This window comes from Thermobia domestica, chromosome 15 (genome assembly GCF_964235325.1).
Source record: "Thermobia domestica chromosome 15, izTheDome1.hap1.1, whole genome shotgun sequence".
Lineage (NCBI taxonomy): Eukaryota > Metazoa > Arthropoda > Insecta > Zygentoma > Lepismatidae > Thermobia > Thermobia domestica.
Window position 1 is genome coordinate 41886418 of NC_137468.1, and position 25781 is coordinate 41912198.

Below are 25781 nucleotides of genomic sequence, written 5' to 3' on the forward strand. Positions count from 1 at the left end.
TTAGCGCCTATTTTGGCCGTTTTGGCCTAAAAATGCCTAAAACTGCAAAAAATACAAAATTCCTGTATTTTTTAAATAAACTTTTTTTTTAGTGTTGAGTGAAATTTAATTGACAAATCTGAAGGCAGAGTGAGTGTGTTTGTCGAGGCTAATTTTAGTCTAACTCGTATGAAGAAGTGAAACGCAGAGGGTGGTTGTATGTAAAAAATTGTTTCTAAAAGTTGAGCTATTTCTGCTCAAGGTCAAGCCCATTTGTGAAAGACAAAGACAAACCATCCCTTTGCATCCTGCAGACACTGTACTGAAAGATCTCTATCTCTTTCTGTCTGTCTCTCTTTCCCCAGGGGCAAAACCAAAGCTATTGCTAAGTGCATATCGCAGTAACCAATATTCCCCTCCCTGCCGTTCTGCATTCTTGGAACTATTCCACCTTTTCTCTTCTGTAGCGGCTCACTTCAGCTCTTCTGTGATCCGTTCAGCTCTCTGGAATTTGGACAATAGTTTACACACACACATTCACAAATCAACACACAGCTCTATTGAAGCAAGAATCTCTTCGGGTCTTCGCTTTCAATATTTGGGAAAAACCAAAGTCCACGAACAGAAACGATTCATGAAGTGACGCGGTTCAGTTGACTGGAGTATCCATCCATGTATCATTTTCGGGTCAGTGCAGTGATTTATCTTAAACACGTAGTTCAAGAACGATACATCGTCTCTACAACGCATGAACAATTGGACTCAACGGCTTACAGCCCAGTCACAGATCTTGAGGATTCTTAAAAAGAAGTTTTGTATCATACGCAACAATGCCAAAGGAGAAGTCTTCAAAAAGTACCTTGATTCGCCAGTGGTTGCAAGAATTTCCAGATCTAACATACGATGGAAGAATAATCTTTTGTCCATTGTGCAGCAAGCAGGTAAGAAAAGCTATTTTTATTTACAGAATTTATAAATTTAATTAAATCAATTGTACACCCCCCCTCCTTGTTTCTGTATAGCTAGCTAAAGTAAAACCTTTATCAATGGGAGGTTAACTATTTTAAGAGACAACGTTACTGAGCTGCTGAACTCGTGAAAATCTAATTTACATGGAATTTAGATCAGTTAAGAAAAAACATAAAAATAATCCTGTAACACAGGAAAATCTTTAAAATGTAAAGACTTCTAGCAGCCTGCTTAAATGAAATATATGAACGATGGTTTTGAAAGTGCTAATGGAAGAAAGTGTCTAGACTTACACATTCAACAGTTTTAGGGATTCTCGGGGATCTTGAGAAAAGCGGACATGGCATTCTCGGTTCTTTCCGAAGGACTCCCCCCCCCCCGAAAAAAAGCGGTAAAGGTTAAAAACAATGTAAGTTAAAGTTGACATATTGTGTCAGTAACTCCAAAAGGGGTCCTCTTTTCGGAGAAAAATGTTTAATGCCAGCAATTACTCGACAGTTTCAGGAGCTTAAGAAAACATATTTTTGCTATCTCGTTTTTCAAAAGAAAAAAAAAATACGAAAGAAGTTAAGAAAGGCGGGATTCAATTTTTTTTAAATGCCAACAGTTCCAAAAGTTTGAAAGAAGAAATGTGCAATGCCAATATTGATTATCTTTAAAAAGTTAAGGAAACTGGATATATCCTTTCATCCCGAAAATATCTAAAAACGAGGATTTCAGTTTGAAAGAAAAACTAGAAATGTCAATATCTTGAAAAGCATAAAAGATAGGAAAAATGTTTAAAGGCCATTTTTTTTTTTTTTTTTTTTGTTATTTTTCTCGAAAAAGAAAGAAAAGATCTGTTAATAGTTAAATAACGGCGTTTGAGGTTCATAGATTGTCTCAGAACTTGTTTTACGAAGCAGAAACTTGTTTGTCTCTTTGTTTTTTTATTTATCAATTTTGCTCGAGGTGCTACTGTCTATTGTCTTAAGATGCTATTGATTTCCATCCATAGTTACAGACAAATAAATTCCACACAGGGGCAAGAAAAGAACAGTCTGACACTCGTCTAACAAGAATTACAATTGCGGATAATTTTATTTTAGGACAGATCTTAAGAAAGGAAGAATTTGTCTCTGATGTTCTCTCCCCAAAGCCAAAAAAAAAAAAAAAAAAAAGGAATTCTAATCGATTGCTCTCTCTCTCTCTCTCTCTCCTGATGAAGAATATCCATACACCTTTTGTCGCAGGGCCGCAAGAGACAACTAATTTCCAAAAAAAAAAAAAATTAAAAAACGCCAATTTTATTTATTGTATCATGCTGATGTTCACGCTCAACTAAGGCATTGCTAATACTTTATTTTCGTTCTAACTTTGGTTTCTGTCAGTTGATAGTTGCAAAAATTTTGAATTTTTGAAATTTTAAAACGGCCCTTATTTTAAATTTTTGACAGGTCACTGATTTTCACACTGAAACATTTTAATCATATTTTGGGGAAAATTTGGTTCAAATCAGTTAAAAATTTTGTAAATTACAGTTTTAAAGAAAATTTTAAAGGGACGATATTTTGAAATTTTTCATGCAATTATTTTGGCATCCAAATCTCAAACAAAATATTGCCAAATTATGTTTTAATTTTTGCCAAGTTGGAGTGTGTCAGCATTCGAAATTAAATAAAATATAGTGCTTAAAATTAAATTAGTTACAGTGCTTAAAATTAAATATTATTTCTCAGATATTGATATACAATTTTATTGCTTCTGTCTGTAAATTGGGGATTATTCTGAAGTAAAATGCTCATCGATTAGTCTTTTATTTGATCTGTTCTGATTCGAAATGGGACTGGGGTATATTGGTCTTTAACGAGGTAGACCAACAAGTTTGCCTTTTTGTCAACTTTAAATCAATAATGTAACGTTCACCGATTAAAAAAAAAAAAAAAAGCACATTACGACCAGAAAGGCAAGCAAACAGTGATGGTAGTTGTCGCAATTAGTGCTCTCAATCGGGTCAGTTCGGGTCGACTTTTGGTTGGACACCCTCGAGTAACGGGTCGGGTCAGGTCAGCCTAACTCGGGTCACGGGTCGGGTAGCGTTAGACCAACTCAGTTCACCGGTCGAGTCGGGTCACCCGAGATAGTTTGACCCGACCCGACTGGTGAACTGAGTTGGTCTAACGATACCAGACTCGTGACCCGAGTTAGGCTGACCTGACCCGACCCGTTACTGAGGGTGTCCAACAATAAGCTGACCCGAACTGACCCGTTTGAAAATACTAGTCGCAATGTACACGAAGAAAATTAGAGAATTTGAAACCGAAATTAAAGTTAAAACGCCACCATCTTCACTAGTTTTGTAAGAAGCATTTGAAAATATATTTCTAAGCGTTTTTTTTTTTTTTTTTTTTTTAAGGTTTCTCAGGAAAAGAAGTGCCACTTAAAGCAACACATTGATGGTGCTGGACATCTTGCCAAATCTAAAGCGAAGAAACAACAGAAACAGACACAGTTAACTCAGCCTTCTGGATCTGGATCTGAATCTGGAACTGCGAACACATTTAATGCGGATCTTGCTAGAGCCCTTGTCGCTGCCAACATCCCATGGAACACACTTCAAAATGAAACATTCCGACAGTTTTTACAGAAGTGGTGCCAGCAATCGATACCGTGTGAGTCAACACTCAGGAAAACGTGTTTGGATTCTGAATACAACAATACACTTGATACAATCAGAAAGGATATTGGCGATTCCAGCATTTGGGTAGGCGTCGATGAGACTACTGATGCATGCAATAGATACATAGTGAATGTTGTTGTAGGAAAACTTGATGAAGATGGACCTTCAACTCCTCACTTGTTAAGTAGCAAGGAAATTAAGAAAGTGAGTGCCCAGACAATTGCTTACACCGTGAACAAAAGTTTGCAACTTCTGTATCCTAGTGGTGTGGATGATTCTAAAATTCTTCTTCTTTGCACAGATGCAGCTTCTTACATGATTGCTGCGTTTAAGAACCTAAAACCTTTCTACCCCAACCTCATCCATGTTACCTGTGTAGCACATGCTTTTCATAGAATTTCTGAAACAATCAGGAACGAATTTCCTCAAGTCAATGCCCTCATTTCTAACATGAAAAAAACTTTTTGCAAAGCCCCATCGAGAATCGCTGTCTTTAAAGAAAAACTGCCTGGCATTTCTCTTCCTCCACAACCTGTCCTAACGCGCTGGGGAACATGGCTTGAAGCAGCTTTGTATTACGCAGAGAACTTGGACGCTATTGCTGGTGTTGTTGGCGAACTTCCTGGTGTGGAAAACATTGCAAGTGTTTCAGTTTTGAAGGAACTTTTCAAAGATCCCATTCTCAAAAGAGATCTTGTATATATCAAGTCAAATTTTTCATTCTTACCTACGACGATCACTAAGTTGGAAGCTACGGGAAAGCCACTTAGTGAACAGGTGTCAGTAGTTAACGAAGCCGAAAAGAAAATCCAAAGTGCTACGGGGAAAGTTGGGGAAAAAGTGCAGTGTAAGTGGGAAAGTGTAGTGAAGAAGAATGAGGGATTTCTTGTGTTGGCTCGTATAGGGAAAGTTTTGATGGGAGAGGATGAAACCATCCCCGACGAAGTGGAAATGAAAAATGTATCGAAATTTAAGTATGCTCCTGTAACATCTGTCTCAGTGGAAAGATCGTTTTCGGCAGCAAAGATGATCCTTACAGACAAAAGAGAGAGATTGACAGTCGAAAACTTTGAGAAACTGTTGGTAATTTACTGTTTCCAAAATTACGAATGAGCAAGTTGTGTACTGAATGAATCACCTGATTCACTGAAAACAAAAGATGTTAATAAAAAGGGGTATGTAATAATTTATACTATTATTTTTAGAGCCTATTTTTAATTTTTAGCGCCTATTTTCCTATTTTTAGTACCTATTTTAGGCGCCTAAAATTAAACTTTTTGGTGCCTAAAATTCCGAAGTCTAATAATAACACATACTGTACTCTTTTTCATTTGCGACATCTCTGCAATTTTTCTGCAGCTTTTTTCTTTTTCATTATGAAAAATTGCTAATTGCCGCTTTTCAAATGTCGTGGTCTTTCCTCTGACCCATTCTTCGTGTTGACAACGAATTGTTGTATCTAACTGCCACGATAACGACTACAGTACTTAACACAACCTTCAGCACTAGCGCCACGTCTCATAGTGCTCACATTATTTCACAAATGTCGTACTGTCCGAATAATTTTGCTGGGGAAAATTTGGGTATGATTTTCATTGCGATTAATTATATCCGTTCTGTTGACAGCAACTACACGCTTCATTGTGTTTTTTAGGTATGCGTATATAGCTCCTTTTTCTTATATATTGTTGTGTACAAAATATGTTTTCATTTCGGAGCCATAGCCCGTTATATGTATTTCATTGGATCTGTCCGAATAATTCTGCTAGTCACTGTACATATCTCTCATTTCTGAACAAAACAAAAACGTATATCTAGATACTACGGTAATCAATTCAAGAAATATTTTCGCAAGCTACTTTTCCTTTCAGGTGCTTGATAATCTGGATCTGGTCATAAAGCAGAAAGAAAAAGTTGCTGTGATTGGACCAGTGGAATCAGGCAAAACAACATTTTTGAACATGCTAAGGAGATTTTACGATCCAGTTTTAGGCTACGTAAGTTAAACATTGAAAAACTGTGTAATTGTAATTGGTTTAGAGTTGAGTTTCTTAAAGATCAATATTTTTCTCTACTGAGTGAACGTCATTATGTTAAACACATAGCTAATATAATAATCTTCATTCTTTCCAGAATGATATTGTCACAAGGTGACCTATAGCGCAATTAAAAATTGGAAACCAAATGTTACGTACAATTTTTCATAATAAAATCATAACCAAAAGTATGAAGGAGAGATGGAGAAAATAACACTACCAAATTTTGGAATGTAATTCTTTTATGTTAATATATCAGAAAAAAATAGTTTAACAAATATGGATTGAAAAAAGATCCTTTAAAACTCTATAACTTGTTGAAAATATGAACTTAATTTTTGAAGAGTTCTAAATTCAAAACTATGAGATCTGTTTTATGGAAGTTGAAAACAAGGGCGACTCTATAAATGTACTCAAAAATAACGTGCCTTCCCAATTAATACGAAGAAAAATAATAATAAAACTACTTACGGATATTTATTCGTCTATACAAATGAGAAACAACAAAACAAAAGTTTAGTTATTTTAATATGGAGTTTGCAACCCTAATTGATGTCCATGTTAGATTTGGCTACGTAACATAAGTCACGATGCTTGATGTTTTCTTTTGTTTATGTGTTTGGCTGGTTTGGCTCTTTCTCACGTAGCCTATCTTACAGAACAACCCTTTAAACGTTTGCCCTTTCGTACAGTGGCGAAGTGTGCTGTAAAAAACTGGATAGACAAGACACACACACACACACATATATATATATATATATATATATATATATATAGGGAGAGAGAGAGAGAGAGTATTTGTTTTTTTACTTCTATTTTTAGTTTTGATATTTCGTATTGTATAAAGAATGCTGATACACAATAATCACTATTCCAAGTAAGATGATCCCTGATAATTCATAAATATAGTATTAATGCTTGAGTTTTCAATATTCTTTGCAATATATGTTTACTCTGTTCCTTTAAGTATAAAATTTTATAATCAATGAAATTTGGTGAATAGTATTTTTTCCGAAGTATTGACTTCTGAATGGTACCACATTTCCTAGAAATGGAGGCATACCCTCTTTAGGAATAGCAATGTCTAAATACTTTAGATATGAGCTGTAAAGTAAAAAAAAAAAAATGATAGAAGTAAAATACCTTGCAACACCTAACCTAATACCTAATACCTTACAGTATTGTAAATGAGCTCCAAGTTCTTTATTGTAAGTGTCCGCAATTCAGAAAGAGTGTGGAAGCCACGGTGGCTTAGCTCGCGCCAAGTGAACTTTGTGGTGGAGAAACACCGTTTGCGTGGGTTTCCTCGGGGTTCTCCCGTTCCTCCCACTTTCTTCATTCCATCATTTCACTCATTTCTCATCACCGTCTCCTTTAGCCTAACCGGTATAGACGTGGGACGTAAAACTCAAAAATTTCATTTTCATTTTCAGAAAGAGTGTCCGTAATTCAGGAAGTGTCCGTAATTTGTCATGCTATTCGTTAAGTGAGTTTTCACTCTTTTCAGGGCACTCATTGAATGTTTTCAAAAAACTGAAGTTGATGGAATGCTCAATACCATATTTAGCAGCTTTGTTGTTTTCTGATATACGCTTTGAAGTTCATTACTGAGAATATACTATTTCAAGTATTCAGGAAGAGAAATGTGTTCGTTACTATCGGAACATAAGTTGATAAGTTCATTCTTAAGCTGATCTGAGCCAAAAGTATTAGGAAAGGTGAATATCAAGTCATTCAATTTGCCGTATGGAAGAATTTGTTAATACTGTCACGGACGCTCATCGATATCATCGTTAAACTTTGTCCGTGATTGCACTTTTAGTTCAATATTCTTCAAAGGACATTCAACGAACAGCGAAAGGAAATTATGGATATTTCAAAACTAAATTGTGATTAATTGATGAATTCTTTATCTGAAAAACTGCTATGTAATTCCATCTTTGAAATCGTTGCCAAGCACTGAAGTCAGCTAGCATTCACAATTCAACATGTAAGATCCATGCATTAACAAATATGATGACAGAAGTGAATCTCAGAGGTTCACGTCTTTACGTATTTCACCATGAGTACAGGAAGTTCCATAACCTCGTCTCGAGTCGAGTAACAAAACTACTGGGCTTTTCCAAAGTCAGGAGTAGTAGCTTCGAAGACCTATCGGGAGGCAGGGGCGGATCCAGGGAGGGGCGATCGGGGCGATCGCCCCCCCCAAAAGAGGAAACTTTCTTAATTTATATATATAAATAAAACCCATCCCAAAGTTTGGAGCCCTTAAAAGTAGCAGTATGACATCCCACCGCCCCCCCCCAGAAGTCGGTCCTGGATCCGCCCCTGTCGGGAGGAACACCTAGTTACTAGTTTGGATCATATTGTTCATCTAGACGACATTAATAAGAAAAGATATGTACCTGTTTCATATTTGTCAATGCCTAGTCATGAGTCAGTGCTTGGGAAGTTTCAAATAGACACTACTGATCAAAATTACACAAAACATTCCCCACAGATCCTATTCTTTTATTTCAACTGAAATGATTAATCATGAACTTGGTGGTGTACAAACTTATCGATGTCTAGATTATTAAGAAAGTTTTGGTTATTGCTATGACACCTCTTGCATGTGTCCGGTTCTATGTAAATCATAGATAACTCATAGCATAACCGCAATACATACAAAATTTTCTATAATTTATTAGTTACCCAATGACCAGATTTTTGTATTTTTCAAATCTTTCGTTTGGACAATTACTGAGCGAAGAATCTAATATAAATAATATAGAGTTTGTTTGTGTGTTTGTCTGTCTTTGTGTCTGTGTGCAGCCTGAGGAGCAGACGAGTGGACCGAGTTACAATACTTTGGTCACGGGTACCTTGGTCTAGGCCCCAGACCAAGACGAAGCTGATTTTTTTTTAATTCGAACCAGGGGAATCTCAGGGGAAGCGTTTACTGGGACATGTAAAAGTACTTGTCACGCTCGCGAAAAACATAAAAGTAATAGAATTGCCAATACATCTCAACTTTTCGTTAGGGGCGTCTTTTTTTTTTTATTCTGATGTTAGAGACGCATAGGGACAAAATATATATACTAATGTTCTTCAAGGGTACGTTATAACAATTTAATATTTTATAGAGGGAGCTCAAAAGATGGTTGAAAATAAAACAAATAAGAAGAAATAGCGGTCTGTATCTGTCACTTACAAATCCAGCTTAAAATAAACAAGATAGGTAGCTCTGAAAACTTAGACAGAACAGCAAATGTCTTTTCGCAGGTACTATTCCACAGCGCGAGTCTTTGGACTTGAACTTCTCACGTGGCTGTTTCTCCTACGCTTCTATAGGTTGAAGCAAGTTAAATGGATGCAGCAGAGGAATAACGTTCAAGGTTTCGCGAGACGCTTTGCTTTCTGTCTTTCGTATGGAAGCATTTAAAAAAAAAAAGAGAGAGAGAGAGAATAAATTATAGGAAATTTTAAGTTCAGAATCTTTAAATTACAAAATTTTAAGTTAGTAATTTAGGCATAATGGCTTAATACATATAAAATTCTAAAGGGTAGACGCTGTCTACCCTGCCTCTCTTCAAGCCTCGCCACTGCTTACGTACAATGCAATCACGTGATTGAAAATATGTGTTTTCTACCTATTTCCTTGAAGTGGGCAGGAGTGGAGGAACCAACGTGGAGCTTCTTGTATCAGCAGATAGAACTTGTACCAGTTTAGCTTTTATTTCTTAAATCTTAATTATTCTTAATATTATATTTCTTAATAATATAAGCTAGATCAAATAGTTTTCAAATCAGGCATCTAAAAGATCAAATTTGTCACTTTCTTGGTATCTTACAGCACTTTTTAAAATCATGTTATTAGAAACTTTGTTTTCTTTCATTTGACGGAAATTCATCTCCCACCGTTTGGTGGTGTTATTTTTTTCGTACCCAGCATTACATTTGTGCTAGCCAGTAATTCATAGTATATCTCATATTTACAAGTTTTCGCAAGAAGCAAAGAGCAATGTGATAAATTACAAATATAAAATTAATTTTGGACATTTTGTATCTTCCAAAATTTAGATTACTCTGGATGATGTTAACTTACAAGAACTTTCGCTATATTGGTTAAGGAGTGTTGTCCAAATGGTTGAGTCACATTTTGTAGTCCTTAATGGAACAATTTCTGAAAATATTAGGTATGGGGACAGAAGTATAACTCAAGAAGACATTGAAACCTATGCAGGAAAATTGAAAGTACATAATTATATTTTGCAATTTGAAGAGGTGAATTTATTACTTTTATCTACATATGCAAAGTTTTAAGAACATTGTAAGAATATATGGTACCATTATATCAATTTGTACTTGATTGTTGTAAGTTCAGTGATAGAATTGAGACGATATGAACCAACGTGGCATACCGGTAGTAACTTATGATCGTATTATTGTTACAGTTACCAGGTTGTATCGGAACATCCAAGTCTCGTCACCCATAATGACACATTCCAAAAAAATTGTGATCATTTGCAATCGAATCCATAAAATCAACGCACTTCTCCCTCCGCATGTCCTTTTGCTCCTGTGTGAGGATTCTAGGAAACCACTTTGGAGCATATTTTTCCATTCCTAATTCATTAATCAACAGCTGATGAATAGTGTGGTGTGATTAAAATTCATCTCTGCCCCGATCATTCTAATTGACAATCGATGATCGGAACGCACAAGTTCCTAGACTCTTTCGACATTTACATCAGTTCTTGCAACTGTAGGCCTTCCGCTTTGAGCAGTGGCGTAGGGAAGGGGGGGCCCGGAGGGGCCGGGCCCCCCCCAAAGAGGTCCAACAATGTACTTTGGTACTTTGATGTTTGTAATTTTTTATATATGTTTATGTTTATATATTTTTTTGTTTGTAATTTTTCTATATGTACCTATAACAGCACTTGGGCCCCCCCCCCAAACACACATCCTGGCTACGCTACTGGCTTTGAGGTTATCTCCAATTGACTCTCTTCCTTCTGCAAATTCCTTAAACCAATAAAACACCTGGGCCTTTGTCAAAACATTATCTCCGTAGGCCTTGCAAAAGCAGAAGTTTCCATACCATTGCTCGATAGTCGTGTCACTCAGTGTCAGAACGCACAAGCAAAACCTGCTTCTCTAAAGCAATCGCTACAGATAACCAACGTAATGCTAGCTAGTTCCCACTTGCATTGATTGTGTATCACATGTATATCCACCACCCCCTCCAAGTCCTACGTCACCAGCTCCAGCTGATTCGTGCGCAGTGTTTTCAGTCTCATTACTTGATTTACATTCTTGTATGTCTATCCTTTATGGTTTGTGTAAATATATAGCGTGTTCTGAAACAACAATTTAAAAACTTTGGGAATTGAATCCTCGCACAAAAACATGAATATATATATATATATATATATATATATATATATATATATATATATATATATATATATATAGACCAACATGGGCTCACAAGTGTGTCATTTTCGAGCTATCACTCACCAAAAACTAGTGATACAACTAGTGATACAAAATAGGGCATGACTCGAGATTTAAATGTCGGATCAATGTACAGTAAATGAACATAGTGATTATTTTAAACCTAGATTTCATTAATGTTCCAAGATGAAATGTAAGTTTCTGATGCACCATTTTTAAAATAACTTATTATTGTTACTATTATTTGTATATTTAATGTATTTTCTGCTATGCTTCGAGACTAATCCTGCAGTCACCCTTGTTCAACATCTACTGGCACATTAATGAAATCTAGGCTTAAAATAATCAATACGTTCTTTTAGTTGACATTTCGGTCATCCCAATTTTCGGTGGTCTATAACTTTCTTTTTCATGTTTTCGTGTGAGGATTATTTCCCAAAGTATTTTGGTGTTATTTTCGAACACCCTGTATAATCATTAGCATTATGGTATTTACGATTCTGGATCAATATGAAATGATATATACAAATAGTTACATGACACTAGTTGTGTTTCCATTTCTAGGGTTACAACACCTATCTCGGTGATGATGGTGTCAATTTACCTAAAGATGTACTGCAAAAACTAAATGTCATAAAAGTGTTAATTAAGAAACCACCCATTATTCTCTTAGATGATGCATTTTCGGCACTGGATTCTTCTGCTCAGGTCGATATGATTAAACTGGTTTTCCAGGTAATGTTAATGATCACTAATATTTATAAGATGCGAGAAAAAATATTATGCAAATCGGATTATGCAAGCTGTTTGCATTTCCATAATCTTTTTGATGAAAAAAATATCATATCTTGCTAGTTAATTTTTCTGGTAATCCGCGGAACCCCATGGTAAGTGGTGTTGTGAGCAGAGATGGAGTGGGTCAGTGGGTCGGTGGGTCAAGTGGGTCAAGTTTTCTGAGTGGGTCAACAGCATGTGACCCACCACCCACCGTGACCCACTGCGACCTACCACCCACCGTGACCCACCACCCACCATGACCCACTGCGACCCACCGACTCAGTATGATCTACCGACCCTCTCTGCTCACTGCATTGTAGACAGAATCTTCTGAAGACTGGTAAATTTGTCTTCGTTTTACTTTCAAGACCTTCATTTCCCTTCCTTTTCCACTTGTTTCTGTCTACTTACCTGAGGTGAGTATATCTAACCAAGTGAAAAAAGAACTTCAGGACTTTTGGACATTTATATTTTTAATTGTAATAATAGCAATAGGACTTTTACTACTACTTGGCTTTCGAGATCTGTGAGTTTTTAGAGGAGCTAACTACTGAAAAAAATACATTTTTGAATCACTGTAACATATAAATTAATATATATAAAAAAATGAATGTAACTATGTGTGCCTGATCATCACGGTCAAATTGCAAAGTCAAATGAAATTACTTTTGGTATATAGTTAGGCCTTAATCAAAACTGGGATGTTATATTGCTTTTATTATAATGCATAATATCCTAAGGAGATAGAGGAGATCCGAATTTTTGCAAAAAAAAAAAAAATGAGTATCTCGCAAACCGTTAAACTTACGGAGCTGAAATTCAGTGTATTAACTCTTTATTGAAAATATACAGAATGTGTCCTAGCATTTTTAAAAATTCTCCTTTATGTGGGGGGGAAGGGGGCACTTTCTATATATGGAAAATTGGTAGTGAGTTGGTTTGTAAAATTGATCGAAAACGATCGATGTTTTTAAGAAAAAAAATCAGAAACAAAAAATACAGTGCTTGGCTTCAAATATCCATTGCTTTCTACTATAATAATTGCTGAAACTTATGTTTATATGGAGCGCTTACAGCACAGGGCAATCAACCCAAAAACTTGTGACTAAAATAGGCATAAAATTTGTACTGTAAGCTTAATTATACGGAAATTTTAAGTTTGGATTGTACGCATAATTATATGGAAAATTTTACACTTTTTTCCCTTTACGTTGGTCTACTTACCTTGATTTGGAACTTTCAAATTTCATCCTTTTTTCCACTGAAAAGTATTGATAATTCAACAAGGAAATTATTATACTATGATAATTTAATTTAAATTAATCGTAATTTGGCACATGACAAACAACAGTGTGGTAATTGAAGGGGAAGAAGGAGGGAAATTCCCATTCACCTCTGAACACTCCAGGAACCTCGTTCCCTTTCGCTTTCTAGACGGTTGAGGGAATTTGGTAATGACATCAAACCTTCATGTATAATTGCAAAAATTAAATTTATAAATGAATAAGAAATCATCAGTTTATCAGGCCTTAATTGATAATTTATTCACAAGATTCCCTATCGAAGGCGTGGTAGATGAAGTTTCTGTTCTCCATGAGTCGACATTGCCAACTGACATGGTCGATATGGAAAATATGTTGTATGGTGATAGAATAGAGAGATTATACTTCTTGCTGAGTATTTCAAAACTGACTAAGAAAAATCGTTATCAGACTTAAGTCTAACAAGCAGATTGTCGATGAGGAGTTGCAGAAATCGGGTAGAAGTATTATCAATTTCCACGACAGTACGAACGGGGATTTCCCCTTATGAATTTACAGATGACTGATATTAGAAATAGACTAAGTGCTCAAGCATTGTCTAACTTGTTGTTCATCAATGTTAATGGCCCACCGCTAGACAAGCTCAAAGTACACGAGCTAGTTATTTCTTGGCTGAAGGATGGACATCATTCCGCTGCGGATGATATACCACGAAAAAGTTACCAACAGGAAATAAACCCGATTTCAGATTTGTTTTAAGGTGGAAAATTACGAGTTATAGAAAATGTATACTTGTATTACTAATGGCTTATTTGTGTTATTCAACTTTGTACCTATTTTTTAGTAAGTCTCTTCTATGCTTTAGGTAAACTACTTTGAATAAATATTCATAATAATTGCAATTATGCATATTTGTAACTTAAATTTAACGTGTTGTTTTAGTGATTACACAAATTACAATTATGAGCATACTTTATGGAGATGCTCTCACATAGGGTACCCGAGCACCTTTATAAACTATGAAAAACTGATTTTTCGAGTTTTTTGTGAGAAAAATACTGTGAACTGAGAAACCATAACCTTTTCCATATTGTACAGGGGTATTTTCCTGCTAATAGAAGTTTCTTTTGGAATGCGTTGAGAAATTAACATTTGCAAGAATACTCTCTTAGTACAAGTATATTTTAGGCACACACTAATTTCCCCCCACCTCGAACTGTTTCAATTTCCTCACTGAAAAACACTTTACCATTTTATATCATAAAGGTCAGATCCACCGTTATTCTAACAGAGTGGTGCTTGAGCGATTGACTAGAAATTCAAACTCCGATTAGTGACAATTTCAGTCTTGTTTTATTACAAGTGTAAACTCTTTAGTCAGTACAGAAGAGGCCGTGGATCGTGTTCAGAGTTGATGACGATGGATTTTGGTTAGTCAGAATAGTTCACAGTGGATGAGAGTGGTTCATGGTGGGTGGTGGGTCACGGTGGGTGGTGGGTCAGAGTGGGTCACGGTGGGTGGTGGGTCGTGGGTCAAGTTTTCATTGACCCACGCCAACTCTGGTTGTGAGTAAAGCAGATGCCCCTATTTGATCATCGTCTGACATTTTCGTTCCCCACTTTTTGTTCCATCCTTTTGTTTTCAACTGTCTGCAATTTAACATGGAATACTCCTATTGAATACATTAAAACTAAACTCAGTTCATTGTGCTTTGCATTCTGTAACTGCCAAGGTAGTTTGTGCAAGAAAGCTGTCATCTCCTTATACTGTAATAAAGTTTTTTCAATAATAAACTATGGTCTTATATTTTGGAGAAATTCAAGAATAAGTACTAGTACATTCCGAATACAGAAAAAAGATATTAGAATAATGTTTAGCATGCCTGAACGATTCTCATGTAAAAGTGTTTTTAAAAATATAAATTATTGACATTATCTAGTTTATATATATATCGCACAATTATGCATGTAATCGAACACAAGGATCTATTTACATTAGCAAATATGATTCATTCATACAATACTGGCAGAATATGTATCTAGGTATATCATTCAGCATAACTATGCGAATTTTAGCAAAACTGTCTGTATGAACTGTATTAAATTGTATAACAACTTACCGACAAAGCATAAGAACATTAATAGAACTATCTTTAAATTTAATGTATATTTTGTTACGTGTTGAATTGTATGTCATCTAAAATTTTACACATGAATTTGAAAACATTAAGCAATAAAATACTGGAAAAAGTAACACAATTTTATAAAGAATATATTTCCTTTCTTGTAAAGATCAAATCGATATGACGAAGCATAATAACATTTTCTGAAAAACGTAGTGAAAAATTGTCATTAAAGATTTAAAGTGTTACTAATTATTAAAAAAAAAAAAAAAAAAACATTGCATGTAATATAAGCAGTAGTTTAAATAGTGTTTATTTTAATCCAGTAAGCAATTCAATGTTATTTGATTATGATAATATTTTTTTTAACAAAAGAGACACTGACCAAAGCTTAAAACCCACTTTATTTTAAATTATAATTTGTAACTGTTTCGGATATCTAGCATATCCTTCTTCAGACACTATCGAAAATAAATGAAAATACAGACGTCTGTATTTTCACTTATTTTCGATAGTGTCTGAAGAAGGATATGCTAGATATCCGAAACAGTTACAAATTATAATTTAAAATAAAGTGGGTTTTAAGCTTTGGTCAATGTCTCTTTTGTTAAAACAATCAATCCAAAGCCATGAATAGTCTTACTATGATAATATGTTCTAATTTCTCATTCAATTTTCTTTCTTTATTTGCTTGCTGCTTACAGGAATGTCCGATGAGTACAGTAATATTCGTCTCAAAAATACCAAGTGCAATCCTAGCTGCAGATAAGTGTATACTTATCCCAAAAGGTATAACTGTTAATAAAGCAGAAACAAAAAAGTTGCTGGAAGAAATGAATATTTTCACTCTTTTATCCTCAGGTAAAACACATTTAAAAATCTTGTATTTATTTTCTTGAAACCAGACAACTAATTCAGAATATAAAATTACCTGTAACAGTAGTATTGGTATTTAAAATATCAGATGTTTCCTCTATTTCCACTATATCTATATCTATACAGAGTGCTCATAAAGTCTTGTGCCACCGCTAAAACTCGGAAGCGGTTAAATATATGTCAAAACGGAAAAACACGTATTTCATCATTTCTAAAGTACCAGGTATTGAGGGAAACAAAGTTGCTTCTGGGTCCCTCGGAGGGTCCCAGGCGGGGTCCAACTCAAAATCTAAAATGGCAAGGGGTCAAATAGTATATCGTTTGAAAGCTATTTTCAAAAGAAAGATGATGGAATAAGTTTCGATGGTCTACAGAAAATGCTGTACAAAATGGCGGCAGGTCAAATTGTTAATACAGTTTGTATTGAAAAGTCTTTGGCCACCCCTAGTAATCTGAAATGGCTCAACAGATATCAAAACTGAAAAACACGTATGCCAACATTTCAAAAGTAACACGTATTGAGGGAAACAAAGTTCCGCAAGAGCCCTCGGAGAGTCCCAGATGGGGTCCAACTCAAAATTTTCAAATGGTAGGGGGGTCAATTAGTGTATCGTTTGAAAGCTATTGTTAAAAGAAGGAAGATGGAACAAGTCTTGTGTTTCAATACCAACCCTGTGTGAAATGGCGGTGGGATTAAATTATTAACACTGCCTTCATGGAAAAATCCATGGTCATTTCCAGTAATCCGAAACGGTAAAACATAAGATGTCAAAACACTCAAAGGGATGTTTTCTTTTTTGTAAAGTACAGCTTTTCGATGTGCAAATATTTGTCCCAGAATTGCTGCAGCTTACCAAGTGGGGTACAACTTAAACTTTGCGAAAAGGAAAAGGGTCACGTTTTTTGAAAGTTATTGGTACAAATTCGGAATGGCTATGCCATCCGTGTCCGAAAAAACAGGGATTGGATGAACTGAGAGATATGTAAACAGTTACATCTATCGAAAGGTTTAATTAACTGGATGTCATGTCTGCATTACTAATTGAGGCAATACTATTTCAAGTAGTAGTGTGCGTACTACTACTTCGGACGCTATTACTAATATTCCTTTTACAAATAGTAGTAATATTATTAGTATTACTAGAATTTGCATTACACATACCTTATGCAAGAAAATGCTCGAATTTAGCCCCATTTACATCTTGGCAGTAGAAAAGACGATTATGAAATTCGTCTCGAACATTTGCGAACGTTTCTGGTGAAATATCCTACATGCTGCTATTATTCTTCGCTTTAGGTCTTCTACACTAATATGTTTTGCTTTATATACAGCGGATTTGAGGTATTCCCACACACAAAAAAAAGTCATTGGGAGATAAATCAGGTGATCTTGGTGGCCATTCAATGGGACCAAGACGACCTATCCACCTATTAGAGTAAGTTGTGTTAAGATATTCACAAAATAGGGTTCTGTTTGAAAATAGTGTGCAGAACATTCATCTTGTTGGAACCAAATAGCGCCTTCATCATACTCAGAAAATCTGTTTTGATCTGATGCATTTTCTACCAGATCAGTTATTAAGGGATCTATTGTATCCCTTAAAATTTGTAGATACAGATTGCCGCTTAGAGTTTCATCAATGAACGAAGGACCAACTATGTGATTCTCCAAGATTCCTGCCCACACATTGATTTTTCTGGGCCTTTGACTATATCCTTCCCTGAGTATATGTGGATTCTGATTCCCCCAAAACGTAACATTGTGTGTATTGACACGTCCATCCAGAGAAAACGTACTTTCATCACTAAAACAGATGTTATGTAAAAACTGTCTATTTTCGGCAATACTTTGAGTCATGATTTCACAAAATTCATTGCGCAGATCAAAGTCAGCATCTCCGAATTCATGCTTTATATGCATTTTGTAAGGGTGAAACTTATTGAGTTTTCAAGACCTTATCTATCGAGCTTCGTGGAATATGAAAGTTAAAGCTTAGTTCTCTGAGGGAAGTAGTAGGATTGACAGTCATGCTTCCAATTACTTCAATAACTGGTTCTTTCCCTATCTTTGGTCGTCCTGAGCGTGGTCTGTCTTTAACGCTTTGAGTTTCCCGAATTTTTTGCACAAGTGACAGACATATTGATGACTGACATTGGGACGTTCAGGATACAACTCATTAAAGCGTATAGCTGTGGCACGATAGTTACGCGCACATTCTCCAAAAAAAAATATTATTTCCACTTTATCTTCACCAGAACGTGCCCATTCATTGTCATTCATTATGACAAACTAACATACACCTCAGATACATACACACACACACACACACACACACACATATATATATATATATATATATATATATATATATATATATATATATAACAGCACCACTGTATCGTTGTTGTTTAGTTTAACTTCAGTTATTTGAGTTTTCCTTATTTTACTTCAATCTCTTAGAATACACACATATCACTCTCTAGATTCCGTCATCGGTCAATATAACAATTAGTCTAATCAGTCTTTTTACGTTTCCATCTCCAACTAGAATCATCTATCAACTATTTACACAGGCTCTTTCATAGTAACCGAATCCATATTCAGTATGTGCCGTTTAACAGACAATCTTTGCCCTAACCTGCCTGCCTTAGTATTCACACACTCATCTCCTAACAATCGTTATGTACGGTTACAAGATGACTAACGTGAAAGAACACTATTACTAGCTGGTTTCACCTACGTCGATTGAACTTTGCCAGGGCATTACATTTTGCTAAATTCCACGAGGTTATACCTACTACGAACACTAAGCACAACTGTAATGATCACTGTAGCATCACACCTTTACAAGTATAAAGCTGTGGCTAGCAAGGCCAAACATCAAATGCTCTAATGGTTCTAATGGCAAATACACTTATTACGGTTCTAAACATTACGGCGTCTATTACATGAGGCATGTGCAGTTCAAACAACCAATCTGTAAACACTTGCGATCTCGCGATTCACGTGTATAATATCTAGTTAGACGGAGGAAAACAAGTAGACACGAACTCGTACGAATACGCACATTACGGAGATAGTCATTCCCACTCAATATGAACACAACGCTACCGTTTTTGTAACAAACAGCAAGACAGTGATCAGTGTTTTCATGGCTTTTGGAGCAACTATGACTCAGACCGGAAGAAGGATGCGACAATGGTGCTGGAAATATGGCGGTCAAGCCCGATGCATAGTACTATCTTGGAATTTGCGTGGTGTGGCTAACCAAACCTCCGGACATTGACATGTCCCGAGCGCAGTGCGCAAATCCATGACCCCCGGAATGTGCAGGCAATGTTCTACCACGTAGCCAAGGCCCGATTGACAGAACTTTTCCGAACATTGATAGTTGACATTGTTTGTTTTCTGTGTAAGAGCACGCGCACGCTATTTCGCATGGGCTGGTGAAGACACGCAAGACTTCTTTCAACTCCTTTCTTACCCAATAATTTTCAAACCATCTGCTACATGACCGCTCCTCCAATTTCAAACTCTGCAGTTGGACTTCTCCTAGGCCCCTGTAAGGACGCTGGAACAAATAATTGTAACTCGAAACGTTGTATTTTTGATGTATGATATTTTTGATGCAACACGTATTTTAACGTTTTGGCATATGATTCACTGTTTCGGATTTCTAGAACTGACCACATAGTCATGTCAATAAAGATGGTGTAGAGGACATAGTCGGGAACAGAATGTTTGACTTCAGGGTTGTGTTTAGAGTAGTTAGGAGGTAAACATACTAAAAGTCCCCGGACCTATGCGGTGAGCGGGAGGAGCAGAGGCGGGAAAAGGTAACTTTTTTTGGGTTTTAGCTTTTATCTCAAAAATGATGCGTCGTAGCGAAAAAGTCTGTATGTTCAGAAATAAAGCTGAAAAAATTCTACAAGATTGTTTCTGTTCCTTTTTTCCTATTCCTAACAATATTAACATTTAGACCTGCCGCCATTTTGTACAGCTTTACTGTAAAGCATCGAAAATTTTTCCATCGTCTTTCTTTTGAAAATAGCTTTCAAACGATATACTACTAAACCCCCTTGCCATTTGAGAATTTTGTGTTCGACCCCCCGTCTGGGACCCTCCGAGGGACCCTGAGGCAACTTCGTTTCCCTCAATGCGTGGTACCTTTGTTTCCCTTATATATCCGCTCATCCAATCGCAGAGATGTGTTTCAATAGATGTTAAAATCATAATGCAGTTTACACCAATTCGATATCTCAAACTGTTCTGGAGATACGACAAACAATGGTGAAGTTTGCAACACTGCTCAAAATTATGTAATTCCGAGAACTTGTAATTACATCTACCAAAAGCTATTGTAGGGATGTTATAAAAGCAAAGGAAAACAACAATTGTTTTAAACAGTTCCCACAAATACACCACTTTCAGCAATAAACCAATTTTTACCACTTTTCATGTCAGGAACGGTTTGAAATATCAAATTGCTGTAAACGGTATTATGATCTTTATCTCTATTCAAAACCATTTACACAATTGTATGTAATGCTTATCTAAGCACATTTTTGAAATGAAGTCCTTTGAAGAAAGTCAAAATGTCAATTCCTTGTTTCTTTTTTAAAACTTGTTCGAAATAAAAATGAAATGAAATGATATCTTTGTTTTACGTCCCACGGTTATGCCGGTTAGGCTAAAGGAGACGGTGATTATGAGAAATGAATGAAATGGTGGAATGAAGAAAGTGGGAGGAAACGGGAGAACCCCGAGAAAACCCACGCACACGGTGTTTGTCCACCACAAAGTTCACTTGGCGGGGGCTGGGATCGAACCCCGGACCCCAAGCACCAGAGGTGAACGCTCTACCACTGAGCCACCGCGGCCCCTTGTTCGAAATACGTCATATGATGACTATAGAATTCGACACTTCATTTAGGTACTTTAGATATGCATTGCCTTGTTTGTCTCACTTGCTTACTACTATTATAGAAGCCTCCAAAATTTGGTTGTTTTTCAATGTTTGTCATATGTAGCGTCCTTAGTTTACAACACTGCAGAACAATTGTGCTATTGTAAGTGCGGATTTTCATACAAGCGTCAGTTGCGTTTGTTGCTTGCGATTTCTATGTGTAGCCAACAGAAAATTGTGTTACACGTAAAACCGTACTTAAACTTTCTAAATTGGCTACTCAGCCACATCGCATTAAGTTTTCATTTAATAGTCGATTTGAAATATGTAATAATCTGACAGTAATATGAAATACCTGATAACACCACTAATAGGCATACAAGAATACTACCTACTACTCTTCTCTCAAGCCATTTAACTGAGCATGAATAATGTTTTGAAGCAATTTTACACACACAAGATATTTAATATAAAATTCTTGAATATTGTATTTATGAACTTCGAATCAATTCATTTCTTGTTCTATCTTTAGAAATACCATCTCATACTCAAAGAAAGTCAACTATATCTGAGGCTCTAAGTCAAAACTTTAACACTCAAGCATCTGTGCTTAGAAATTTTAAGGACGAGAAGTTGGTCGTAACGAAAAGATCTGTTCCTATTTTTCTTCCCAGAAGTCAGGGACAATTAGAACTAGATTATCGACCTAAGACTTTTGTTGATAAGGTAAGAATTGGTCAAGCTATGCTGCAGTCTATCTTAAAAGTTTTTTTTTTTTTTTTTAGTTTCTTTTCTTAATCTTAAAAGAATTTTAATTTATATTTACATCTGCAAATTTAAACTAACTTCCAGCAAAAAATACGCAAGTTAAATTTGTGACAAGAATGTACATTTAAAGGTTGAACATTTCATATAAACCATAAAATATCACAATAGTAATTCAACTCTTCGTAAAATATTCTAGTATTTATTGAAGTTATTTCTTATATCTTAGTATTATGGCATTTGCCCGAAAATGTAAGATTCACCAAACACGAAAGTGTCATATGACTAAATCCACATATAGATATATGTTACTTTTTAAAAACAAATTAATTGGCTATAATTATAATTAGAGCAACCCACATTATGCTTTATTTTTGTTTAATTATGCTTTACGTTTTTCAAATGATGCTTTATTATGCTTTATTCTTAATTTCAATCATTGTTTTACATTAATCCTGTATAATGCATAACATTTACTATACATTAAATATTCTAAATATCTTGATCTATTTATTAATATTTTATGCGTGTGCGCCTTAAAGGTGCAAATATACAGAAAGAGAAAGTAAAAGATGCCACCAAAATGTATAGAAGGTGCTCAAGTTCAAGCACATTGTGTTAGGTATACAAAACAATATAGTGTGGAGTTCTTATGTATTATTCATTGTTGACGAAAGTTTTCTTCTCCTATTTTCTTTTCTCCACATCAAAGGATTACACCGAAAAGTTTACAGAAATAAAATTTAGCTTTTCATTGTTGCATTGTTGTTCTCAATGATTTTGTATTGTAAATATTGGTTTTTAAAAAAAAAAATATTAATACGGTATGTTAAACTTGTAGTTAAAGAATTTTTTTTTAAAGATTTGTGCTATATATTTTAAATTATCCTTTATGCTTTATTTTCTTAAATTATGCTTTATTATGCTTTTAAAATTAGTTTCTTCTGAACCCTTAAACAACCACAACCATGTTCAAGGTACCAACCGTATGTGTAAACTGCTGTTATGCTTTTTATGCTTTTGGGTTGCTCTAATTATAATCAATATCCCGAACAAACGTTTAACTATTAGTTTTTTTTTTTTTCAGTACAAATAGGTATTCTTAAAGTTCGATTGAATTCGGATTAAGAATTAGATTTCTAGGCTTTCGGAATTTATTGTCATGTTAGTCCGACATGTATGAGGAATGACGTCTCCGGCGATCACACTATCAGGGGAAAGGGAAGGAAGAAAGCGGCCTAGGATCTGTATGTTAGGTACCATCCCGGCATTTGCCTGGTGAGAATGAGGAAAACCCAGGAAAACCTCATTCAGAATGGCTGGCTTGAAGAAAGCTTTTACCGATGTTCCCACTGTGAATCGAACCCGGGGTATCTTGAAAGTTCGAATGGGTTAATAAATCGAGTTCAAGTTTAGCCCTATGCTTACAAGTTATCAGTCCATTATTTTTTATTTCTTATTGGCCTTTCTCATACTGCATTTGAATTATATTCAACTGTTTCTTTTGAAATTAATTGTTTTATGTATTTATTTATTTGCTAGGGTTGAATTTGATCTCCTAAACGAATATATATATATATATATATATATATATATATATATATATATATATATATATATATATATATATATATATATATATATATATATATATATATATATATATATATATAATTAGTATGCAGTATGCAGATTTTTGTTGTGAAAGACAAGTAACTTATACAATGGTATGGCTGCCTTCTAATGTAATTTCTCTCCTTATTATAGTCACTTAATAAAAGTATTCTTTTTGCTTCAGTCATATACTTATGCTTTCCTTTATATTTCCAATCACAAAAGATGTCACGTACCTAATTATAAATGTATGTATAAACCATTCTGATACCAATGAATTATTTCGTAAAAAGTGTTACAACATTTTGGCAAACTTTTTTTCCCATACAAACTACAACTGTTCATGCTTCACAATATACCTTAGTATTTATTGACTTTATTTCTTGTAAAATATCTTTATAATATAGTGTGCAAATATCACATTATTCATTAATTTCATTTTTAATTAAAATATTCAAGAACTATTTCAGGTTACTATACTCATTTGTATTAATTGAATTTGTATGATATAAAATATAAAAGTACCTATTATTATTTATAATAAAATACCTTTCTACATTACTGATTGATTATTATAAGGTATCTTGATATTGATTATAGTCGTTATTAGGTAATTATGGTAATTATGGTAATTATTAAAATAAATTACCATAGTATACATGAGATTTATTTTGATTTAATTTGAAGTTTAGCGTCTCTTTCAGCAACGAGGCTATATGAGACGTGGACCTAAAGCCTAACGTGGGATACGTGCCACATGAGCTCCTACCGGAATGGGACTTTTTGGTTAAATAACTTTCGTAACTATTGAATTCATCCTAATTATATGAAATATCATAGGACATATTGAATTTATTCCATGTTGGGAGTCAGTTGGTGCAGTTCGTTTTTAAGTGATACCCAGGAAGTTGTTGGGAGTGAAAAGTGTTAAAATTTAGTATAAAAAGGTTGTATAAACAAATGAGGAACGTAATTAAGTTTAGAACGACGGTTTAGCAAATGAAGAACGTAGCTATTTAAAGAGTTTCGAAATATACTAATACCAAGAATGGCTTAAGTTATTTAAAGAGTGTTTTAAATACAGGAAAGTTTCTGTTCATGTTAACAGCTATATTTGTAGGTGATCGGCTTGTAGTAGCTGTAAAGTCCAAATAAAATTGGAGTAAAAAGAAAGTGGATTGACATTCTTGCAGTTTGAAGTTAGTTGTGGTAATACCTTTGCTTTTAATTATTTGCAAGTAACCTAACATTCCGAACAAAATATTCTAGTGTTTGATTATTAGAGCAACCCACATTATGCTTTATTTTTGTTTAATTATGTTTTATTTTTTTTTTTACAAATTATGCTTGATTGTTAATTTCAATTATTGTTTTACATTAACTGTGTATAATGTATAATATTTACTATACATTAAATATTCTAAATATCTTAATTTCTTTATTAATATTTTATGCAACTAGTTTCTTTCATATTTAATGAACTTTCTACTTAATACACTATAAAGGGTCAGTTAATGCTTTGCTCGAGTCAGTTTTTTTTCTTTTCTATCGCTTGTGTGCAACTTAAAAATGCATGTATACAGAAAGGGAAAGTGAAAAATGCCACCAGAAAAGTACAGAATGTGCTCAAGTTCAAGAGGTACACATAACGCAATATAGTGTGGATTTCTTGTGTATTATTCATTCTTGGCGGAAAATTTCCTTTTTTCTTTTCTCCACATCAAAAGACTACACCGAAAAGTTTATAGAATAAAAATAAGTTTTCCATTATATTTGGTCTAGGAATTAATTCGTGCGGGTGGACAAGAGATGGCGCAACGAACGGAGCGTCCCACAGTTCCGTGTATCCACACATGTGTTGCAAACCCCTGTCATCGCGTATCGTTCGTAGTATAGAGCAGTGGATTAAAGCGTCAACAACACCAGTTTGTAGTTAAGTGAACATGGCGCAATTTGTGCCTGATAAAGTGTTTTTGCGGGGTGTCCTGCTGCATTACTTTAACATGCAGAAAAGTGCGACTGAAATTCATCGTATTTTGGTGGAAGTGTATGGTGACCATGCTCTAGCTGAGCGAACGTGTCAGAAGTGGTTTGCACGGTTTAGAAGTGGTGATTTCGGCTTGGCAGACCAAGAGCGAGCTGGACAGCCAAAAAAATTTCAAGACGAAGAATTGACAGCATTGCTCGAGCAGGATTCGTGTCAAACGCAGGAACAACTTGCAGCAGCATTAGGCGTTGATCAAACAACAGTCTCCAAACGCTTGAAAGCCATGGGAATGATTCAAAAGATGTCACATTGGGTTCCACATGAATTGAAAGACAGAGACGTTGAAAGATGAAAAACCATTTGCGAATTGCTGCTTCAACGACAGAGC

At 35.1% G+C, this 25781-nt stretch overlaps 1 protein-coding gene across 3 annotated transcripts in view; it reads left to right on the plus strand.

The window, feature by feature from the left end:
* LOC145670996 (multidrug resistance protein homolog 49-like) overlaps positions 1-25781 on the plus strand; it is a 150445-nt gene that overhangs the window by 83659 nt on the left and 41005 nt on the right. For 2 of the 3 annotated variants that reach the window (XM_081739632.1, XM_081739633.1), the window contains exons 11-15: positions 5479-5604; positions 9706-9909; positions 11647-11817; positions 15949-16105; positions 21560-21753. In XM_081739632.1, the coding sequence (XP_081595758.1) occupies positions 5479-5604; positions 9706-9909; positions 11647-11817; positions 15949-16105; positions 21560-21753 (852 nt within the window). The remainder of the gene's footprint in view (positions 1-5478; positions 5605-9705; positions 9910-11646; positions 11818-15948; positions 16106-21559; positions 21754-25781) is intronic. The other variant, XM_081739634.1, reaches the window with a different exon arrangement.